Below are 9,966 nucleotides of genomic sequence, written 5' to 3'. Positions count from 1 at the left end.
ATTATTTGCCGTTGCCTCAACGTCTGTGTGTGTGTTTACAGCCGGAAAAGTGTCATAAAACCGGGTATACCGTGAAGGCAGTGGACCGTTCAACAAGTGATAACGGATCAATAGCACAAGTCTTTAACAATGGATTCCCTGATATCATTGCGATAAAGCAGATATGTCAATAAGTGTAATTTAACAAATAAAATATACGATTCATTAACCATTTATTTACTCAAACCAATAACTGTGACAAACAGCTTGCGATTTCTATAAAACTCTTTAAAAAGTTGCTGGTTTACCAAGAAAATCTATATCAAATTAACTTATCAATTTTTTTTATTTTTTTTTATTTTTTAGATCAATGTATGAGTAATTATACATTTGTAGACCACACTCGACAACAAAATAAATGTTGATCTGATTTTGATATATGAGAGTCGATTTGTAACGGGGAAAATGATTGATTGAAAACTGACCCAAACAAGTAAATGTAACAGCAGGCATAAAAATATACCAACAGTCAAAATTTGTCACCGCTGTGACAAAATTGTTACCGCAGTGACAAAATAGATATCACCGCGGTGACAAAATTGTTACCGCAGTGACAAATAGTCACCGAGGTGATATCTATTTTTAGCTGTTGGCGTATTTGTACATTTGACCCAAATGGTACGGCATAGTAAACAGTAACATACACTTATAGTGCCGAAATAGTTATTAAAACAATTTTTTTTGACCTCTTCAAGAAGAATTAAGCATTATTAAGAAACCAAAAACTTTACTACCTGCAACAGCATACTGCAACTTTATTTAAAGTTTATTCTATGGCATGACTATTGCATGTACAATGAGGCATTTGTTTCAACAAAGGCAAACAAATCATTACACATAGTATGACTGACATTCTTCATAAATATCCAATTGTTTAAGATAAAAAACTTTAACCTTAAAGATTTACCTATGGTAACCAATTTTAAATATAATCTCTTATGACCAATATGGCACACAAAACATACAAAATATGTAATTAAACTACATTATAGTTAATATGAACCAAAAATTCCTACCATTCATCACACATGGTCTTCAAATGAACATAGCATTGAATAGTTGTTGGCACAAGGGCAGTAACTCTTACAATTGCTGCAATACTGGTAATAAAGAGTAGCTATTCTTTGAAGAAACTATACATTTCAAGGTTAATGTGGCAAGAATGTTATATTCCTATGTATATATTTTTAGTAGTACACACTAAAGACTTCAGTGCATGTCTTCACAATTGCTAGCGAAATAAGCAAAGTCATCGGACTCTGTAATAGTTTTGGGAATATTTCTCCAGTCTGTACACTATATATGACCATAATATAAGTTGTTCTCAGTTTTATGCTGAAATAGTAAGCTTTAAACAAAACTGCATTAACTATGAAAAAGCAAGCTTAAAACAAAACTCCATTAACACTGAAATAGCAAGCTTTAAACAAAACTGTATTAACTAAAATATTTAAATAAAATCATATCAAACCGCATTAAAAAAATGTTGATGTATTTAATTGCTTTGAAACAATGCTGATGAATCTGCATGCTACATTGTATACTGATTTATGCTGAAAATTTGAATTGAAACAAAATTTACTTAGAAAACAAAATGCTGTGATGGGAAAAATATGGTGTAAATGCTTAAAACAATGCGTAATTTATGAATTACTGATACACAAAACTGCTGAATGTAATAAAATTTCATATTTAACAAGAGAAACACAATGCCCCCTACTGCGCCGCTTTGAAGCCGTATATTTGACCTTTGACCTTGAAGGATGACCTTTGAAGCCGTATATTTGACCTTTGACCTTGACCTTTCAACACTAATGTGCAGCTCCATGAGATACACATGCATGCCAAATATCAAGTTGCTATCTTCAATATTGCAAAATTTATGGGCAATGTTAAAGTTTTCGGATGGACTGACAGACTGACTGAGGGACAGTTCAACTGCTATATGCCACCCTACCGGGAGCATAACAAAACAAAGATCAGCAAGATACAAGCAGACAAATAAATGACCTGAAAGATAATGTTGGAATGTTACAATCCAAAGTTAATAAATAACTTGAATTTGTAACGTACCTGATATTTTAAGAATCTGATTCATTATTTCATTTATATTATACAATGTGTACAATTTCTAAAAAGTAGCATTTAAAAGGAACATTGCATAGATTTACATGTATTTCTTATGTTTATTTTTCATTGTAAGTGAACCTGTTTTGTCAATTGAACATAAATATAAGTCCAAACAAACATTTTTTTTTGCTTAAATTAACCGAAGAGAAATCATACTCATGCATTTCCCTCTGAAAGAATTCAAAATTTCAAAATAAATACTGGTATTCATTAAACATGTTGTTAACATATCATTTTAATTTGTATCATCTCATTTTACACATCGATAAAACATCATCTCCTATTCAGTGACCTTGGATAAAGCAAGGAAGTGGGGCTTGAACTCTGACTGCGGCTCTTGGACGGCTTTCTTTCGTTGCCCTTATCAAACATCTTGAATGAAAACAGCGATGTATTCGGTGTTGTGAGCGAGAAAGTAAACGGACTAGTTGCCTCCTTCTGGTCCTGTCTATTGGACAGCTGATCTGTCAGAGATAAATTCTCAGAGGACCTTGACCTTTTGTATGCCGAGGCCGCTGAGGACAACTGTGGAATCCTGCTCTGAGTAGATGAAAAAGTAGATCTTCGTTGACTGAATGAAGCATTCATCAAACTGTTACTGGCATTGGCACTTAACGAGCTACCGCCCGTCTTGGAATTTAACGAGGACCTTGATAGGCTGAATCTATCACCAGAGCTGAAAGTGTTGGGCAGGGATATCGGCAAACCTAAAAGCGGTGAGCGAATCTCCAGTTTGGGTATTTTGGCTTGTATATCGCCGGTAGCTGCACCTAGGGGGTCGTGGATGACGGGAATTTCAATGTCCCCATTCTGATTGGTTGGCTGGTCTGAATAGCTTCTTCGCTTTGGCATACTGTTGTTGTGATAGTTCTGGCTGCTTGCACTGGGGTTATTACTGCTGATGTTTGAAGGTGTACCACTTGAATTTCTTGAACGAGAATAATTTTCATTTGAAAAATATGGACAAAATTCACTGATAATAAAAGTTATATTAAATAGCTTTCAAGAATTTGATTTCTAATAACATGTATTTAAAAGATTCATTTATAGAGTTGCTATGAAAATGAAGATAAAAAGTTCTTCCAAAAATATAGTGTACATACTGATAATCTTTTTGTTAGTCATCTTTACTTTATTCTTATCATTCTGTAAAAAATGTAACAATACAACAATGTATACAGCTTCTTGTAACATTGTCCTAACTTTATTCTAATTTGATGTTAAGCATATGCAATCTTATATCATTCTTTACCATGGTTCTTTTCTCTTGAGAATATTTTACCTATTCTGAGCAGCAGACACCGGATTTTCGCTGTTTCTATGGTTTCCGTTGTGAAGGTTTTGCTTCAAGGACATTGCCATGGCAGCTGAGAAGTTAATCTTTTCTGTTTTAAGAGGCACATTGAGCTCATTGCTGCCACTCAGTTCACGAAGGAAGTCTTCCTTTTCTGAAATAAGCGAAAGACCAATGATGTTTATGCTGACACAAAAACCAGGTAACAGGTCAATGACTATGATAATGGAGGGAAACATAATAGTTTTCAGGAAATATCATAGTTTCTAGGAAACATAATAGTTTTCAGACATCTATTAACATATAACGAGAAATTTTATTTGTATCCGAGTTATATAACAAAAAACAAAAGCATACAATTAAATATGGCTAGCTCAGTTTAAAAATTTATTAGTAAAAGCCTTAAGGGCGTGTGCTTATTTCACCATGAAGACTATGCAGCGTGTTCTATGTCAAATATTGTTCAGGCAGGAATTTATCAAACAAGACTCTTTTTAGACAAAATAGCAATTCCCAATCTGATTCCTGTTGTCGGAGTAAGCTTAAATACATTTTGGGCTGTCACAAGATCCAGAATGCAGTTTCTCTTATTTGTGTAACCATAGCAACTACATTTTTTGCCGCATATAATATTGAAATCAGGTGCATATTTTCTACATGACCCTCAATCTACATCCTGACTTTAATCAACCTAGCTTAAGGACTTTTTTCAGTTATCACTTATTTCTGTAAACAAGGCAAAATAAATGTGCGAGGCAAAAAAAACCCCACTGAAATAATGTGCATATTCTTCATGGGACTCTATACACACACACATTTTTATCAACCTAACTCACAAACTATTGATTTATCACAGGAACCACATTTGAAGGGACTGTGGTTTATCCTATAGTCCAATCTAGTTTTTAAGGTATGGGACTAAGATGGCTTCAGGTTTGCTTTCTATTTACAGTTTGGATAAAGATGAAAGTTGAAATCTTACCCTGTCCGTTTAAGGGACACCCTGGCACTATTGCACGCTGCATCAAAACATAGAGGGCAGTGTTGGTGACCTTCTGCTGACCTTCAACAGTCGAGTCCTTCCCAGCACCCTTCAGTATGGCTTCATGCACTGCAGGGGCTACAGTTTCATTCCACAGGCGTTTTAACCAGCTACAAAATAAATAATGATGCAATCTTAATCCTGCTCGCTTTAACCTGATACCCTGACATTGCCTTTTTTATTTTAATATCTTTCTCACTGACCTCAAGATATACAGGGGTGTTATTTAAGAACCATACGAGAAGAGGAAAAAGCCCAACTCCCTTACAGAGATCAACTAAACGATTAAGTTGTATATGATTCCAGCAGTTAATAACCAAATGTAAAATTAGTTGACATTGAAAGGGAGGAAATCAGCTGAAAGGTGGAGAAATCACGAACAAGATATATGGTTACAATTACAATAATTAAATCAAGACTTTTAGATCAAATCAAACTTATGTGCAAAGAACAAATATCTATGCATGTCTTAGATGTCTCTTTCTGCCACAACAGCACGCTTTATGGCAAAATTCTTTCTACATGACAAATATTGTTGAAATCGTCTGCTACATACTCCAAGATGACAATTGAACTCTTGGACTCGAGAGGGCAGGGCAGGAAGATGTCGGGCCCAAGGACCACGTCCACTAGACCCAGCTTGTTGGCGCCGTGGTTCACACGCTGCCACACACACAGTACCCATTCCACAACCTGCAGCCAGAGACAAGAACAAGATCCACCAATGAGTTACACATCTGCAGCTATCACTGAGGGTGTTAAGTGTCCTCCCCCTCTCACTGACAAAATCAAGATTTGCATTCTGAAAACGAAACTTTGCCTATTTTTGAAGGTAATAAAAACACATCAATCGCCCTTACAAAACCAAAATTGTTCAACAGTATATGAGACTGCAGCTATCACGTAAGGTGATTATTACCCTATCACATACCACATGGACAAAACCCAAGATTTTCTAATGTCACGAAATCCTAGAGCTATCACTAAAGTTTATATGTATATACTAGCCCCCCCCCCTTAAACCCTTTCCACACTGTTAAACAGTTATTTTATAGTAAGCGCCAAAGCCATTAAGTTCTTTCACACAACACACTGTCTTAAATAGGTTGTGCTAAGTAATTTTTAGATCCATCAATGCATATGAAAGATAATGTGTTGGCAAAATTCAAGAAAGACATACAGGATGACAAAGTTATACTTGAAAAGAGCCAAAAGTCAGAAAATTATTTTACTTTCCTAAAATCTCAAACCATTGCATTAGATTGCTTGAATATTTTTTCATCATTTCATTTTATTTTTTATAAAATTGTTTTTTAATAATTTCCTAGCAATCACCTTAAAGAGACTCTCCTCTGGTGATGGAATCTCCCCACCATATGTATGCAGCAGACGTCGCAACATATGACGCCCAAGAAGGTTTTTGATTGGCTCGTTACTAATACGGAAATGCACCCAACGAAATCGCTGCTGCAGATTGAGGTCCAGCCCAGTCGATCTGAAAAAGAATGGACCTTATATTTGTATAACCAGGTATTAATCTCAGATAATGTATTGTTCTTGAATTTTATGTCATAGACCTTTCCCCTTACAGTATTAAAAAAGAAAAAAAACATCAACCATAAATTTACACCACTGGCAATTTCAGGATTACAATCATTTTAGTTACTGAAAACTTTCGTAACAAACTGTATAAATAAGTTGGCCCTATATCACTCACCTGAGTAATATTAAATTGTTTAAATGTGGATAAAGAGACATTACTTAGCTAAAAGATTATAATATCAACAACTTTCCCCCAGAGTGTGGCCACTTGTTATCTCAGGTGCATGATTTAAACACAGTAAGCAGAGGACCACTATGTGATATAACATACACATATGAACATTTATTAAATACCTGGGAAATTTCAGAAGCCCAGGTGAGCTAATAAAGCCTGACATGGACAACTATTAGCAGTAGGAAAATTATGGCTCGGAAAAATATAAGCAGTCATACCTTGGCTTATCCATTGTGGCAATGAGATAAAAGTTTTCTGGGAAGTAGTAGAATTCATGAACACCATCAGAAGCTGAGAACAATAAAGCAAAAATACAAATAAATATCTTCCAAGATTTTGGCTCGATCTTTCTTTATGTTGTAAATGCCATACGTATCTCAAGAAGAGCAACATTTTCATTCAAAGTAAAATTAAAGGCAATCGAGTTAAAAAAAATAAGACAAGTCTTTTAGAACACATGGTTTTGATTGCTTTATTCAAGTATATATAGAAACAGTTATGTATTGAACAGAGAATTTATCAAAAGAGCTGTTAACATTTCCTCAAGCTATCAACCTAAATTATTGGGCCAAAAGATAATTTATGCTTACAATTGATCACATGGCTCAAAAAATTTACCTTGGCAATAGACTGGAACATCTTTAAATAAACATTATATAGAATTTTCCACATGGCTCAACATTTTTTTTTTTTAAATCTACCAATTATTTCTGAATTCTTACAATTGTGGATATTTGATTGAGATTATAGTAGAAAATGCGCTGTCAAATTGAAATTTATTTCATGAATTTTGCTTATTGGTAGCCACTGGCTAATTCAGCCGATGCCATAGTAAGTCCTGGCCTTCTGAAGTCTGTGCAGATTGCACAGGCTTATCTTGGATGGCACTTAACCAACATGCATTTAGCCCAGTCTTCCCAGAACACAGCTCTAATCATACAACTGCACCCACCCTGCACACTGAAGGTATGCTTGCTGCCCCTATTGTCGATCCTCTCGGTGAAGCTGCCCAACATCTGGTCCAGGTTCACCTTCTCTAGGTGGAAGAGCACCAGCAGATTGCACCGGCACGTCTCACTGTCTGCTGGTAGCAGGCAACCTGAGGGCAGACAGAAATGCAATTAAAACAGCTAAAGAGACCCATTTTATCAGATTTAAGGGGTAAAACTCTTTATTCTTGAGGTGCCTGTTGGTGTACTGAGAAATAACCAAAACCCCAATATCACATGATTAGGTTGTTTGGGCAAACAATGTGGAAAGTGATCTACCAACAAACTAACATTGGTAAACCAATTAAGATCACACCGATTTGTAATGTGAGAGATGAGGGGGGGGCATTATCACATACAATCATTAAGGATCAACAACATTGCCTCTACCAATTCTATTAGAGTAAAACTGAGAATAATAACAATCTTCAAATTACAATTCATTGCGCAAACAACATTTTATTCACAAAGAATACCAAACAAAAGCCATAACTCTGTGTGACTTTTCTGCTTTTATAATTTCCAATTTTATAACAACTATTTTTGGACCAGATTTTGCCATCTCCATAGTACCAATAAACAAGATATGTGTTTGTCAGAAACACTATGTCCCCTTCTGTGCCGCTTTGAAGCTATATATTTAGCTTTGACCTTAAAGGATGACCTTGACCTTGACTTTTCACCACTCAAAATGTGCAGCTCCATGAGATACACATGCACGCCAAATATGAAGTTGCTATCTTCAATATTGCAAAAGTTATGGCAAAATGTTAAAGTTGGAGCAAACAAACACACAAACCCACCAACCAACCAACCAACCGACAGGGCAAAAACAATATGTCCCCCACTAAAGTGGTAGGGGACATAAAACGCACCTCCCAGCAATTCCTAAATTGCATTTGTTACCCATGTTTAAAAGTACCTTCAGTCTTGAGTAGGCTCTCGAAATCCCTGTGTTTGAAGTCCCTATGCAGGTAGACCTGGGAGAGACGGGACTCTCCACAACGCTGCCTCTCCTTCTCCTGTAAGGCAAGGAGGGGACATTTTAGTCTCGTTCTGAGATAACAGGGCTAAATGCATGTGTGGTAAGTGTCGTGCCAGATTGACCTGTACAGTTTTTTTCATCAAATTTCCTGACATAGCCATGCCTCATCGTTTTACTGAAGCAGTGGCCAGAACAGCAAAATAGAGAAACTCAAGTATCCATCTATAGCCATCTTAGTCAATATAAGACATCAATTCTATCTTCAGTTGTCATTTTTATTACACCCCAAGAGTAAAAACTATATGTTTCCACTGCATCTCTTCATCTTTCTTGCATAAACAAGTGAAAATCTCAACATAATAACACAAATCAGAACAAGAGGGCCATGATGGCCCTGTATCGCTCCACTGTTTTTTTACGCGAAAAAAGCGTGCAATGCGCATGGGTTGAAATGTACTCAAGCATGTGACTTTCTCTTTCTATCCCTCGTCCCACTGGGCGCTTAAAGTTGGATGGGCGATCATTTCTATATATGGAAAACGCTACTACCGTGTTAACTAAACAGACTAAAAAGCCCGGGAATTATCGCGCAGGTCCTTTGCTTATAACCTAGGTACATTTATCTCTCCAAAAGATATTGTCATTCTTTCTATTTGATGTTGAAGATCAAATATACGCATGTTCTACAAGATTAATAAAAGTTCCTTCATTCAATCATGAATCTTTTTCCAAAATTCCAAAGTGTTTGTAGGTTTCAAAGTTTCTGTTACTTATTTAGTTCATGACATGTGCAAAATACCTAATGACGTAGATCACCTGAACTTTACTTCATTCTTGAGGCATTAGTGAGTGTAGCAGGATTGTTACCTGGTACAGGGTTGAGTTGACGCATGCAAACCCCATTTCTTAGCACTTTCATGTACAAGTGCTATTTATCATTAGCAGCTGTCAGATTTTCAAGTTCCTTTGGTCACAGAGACCGGAAACCAATGCATGACAGTACATAAGATCTATTCACATACCAAAGTTCTATTATCTTGTAAATGGGCCCTTTCAATCAGAAATTGATGGAAATGTAATGCTTGCATAAATGCATTATAAAACTTCTGGATCCGGAGCAATCAAGGGATAAATTTGGCCATAGGGGCATAATTTGAACAAACTTGGTAGAGAACTATAAGATGTCACTACATACCAAATTTGGTAGCCCCAGGCTCAATGGTTATGGACAGGAAGATTTTTAAAGTTTGCACAAAAAAGGCTTTATATAAGCATATGTTCAGTTTTGTGACCCCCAGGGCAGGGTCAAATTTGAGCCCAGGGGAATAATTTGAACAAATTTGGTAGAGGAATATTAGAAGTCACTACATACCAAATTTAGTAGCTCTAGGCTCTATAATTATGAACAAGATTTTTTTTTAAAGTTTGCACAAAATAGGCCTTATTTAAGCTTATGTTCATTTTTGTGACCCCAGGGCAGGGTCAATTTTGACCCCAGGGGCATAATTAAAAAAAACTTGGTAGAGAACTTTAAGATTTTAATACATACCAAATTTGGTAGAAATAGGCCCAATGGTTATGGACATGCAGATTTTTAAAGTTTGCACAAAATAGGCCCAATATAAGCATATGTTCAATTTTGTGACCCCTTGTGAACGGTCAAATTTGATCCCAGGGGCTTAATTTGAACAAACTTGGTAGAGGACTATT

General features: G+C 36.0%; 1 protein-coding gene across 2 annotated transcripts in view; it reads right to left on the bottom strand.

Annotated features, from left to right (window-relative positions):
* Positions 1-787: 787 nt before the first annotated feature.
* The window catches only part of LOC127832673 (cortactin-binding protein 2-like), a 105,063-nt gene continuing 95,884 nt past the window's right edge, over positions 788-9,966 (bottom strand). For both annotated transcript variants that reach the window (XM_052358281.1, XM_052358282.1), the window contains 8 exons: positions 8,194-8,293; positions 7,235-7,381; positions 6,501-6,573; positions 5,841-6,000; positions 5,062-5,198; positions 4,446-4,615; positions 3,452-3,617; positions 788-3,097 (listed from right to left, as the gene is read on the bottom strand). In XM_052358281.1, coding sequence (XP_052214241.1) covers positions 2,443-3,097; positions 3,452-3,617; positions 4,446-4,615; positions 5,062-5,198; positions 5,841-6,000; positions 6,501-6,573; positions 7,235-7,381; positions 8,194-8,293 — 1,608 coding nt within the window. In that variant the 3' untranslated portion in view covers positions 788-2,442. The remainder of the gene's footprint in view (positions 3,098-3,451; positions 3,618-4,445; positions 4,616-5,061; positions 5,199-5,840; positions 6,001-6,500; positions 6,574-7,234; positions 7,382-8,193; positions 8,294-9,966) is intronic.

This window comes from Dreissena polymorpha, chromosome 5 (assembly GCF_020536995.1).
Source record: "Dreissena polymorpha isolate Duluth1 chromosome 5, UMN_Dpol_1.0, whole genome shotgun sequence".
Taxonomy (NCBI): domain Eukaryota; kingdom Metazoa; phylum Mollusca; class Bivalvia; order Myida; family Dreissenidae; genus Dreissena; species Dreissena polymorpha.
The sequence above is the reverse complement of the archived record's forward strand: the minus strand, read 5'-3'. Positions and strand labels throughout refer to the sequence as shown.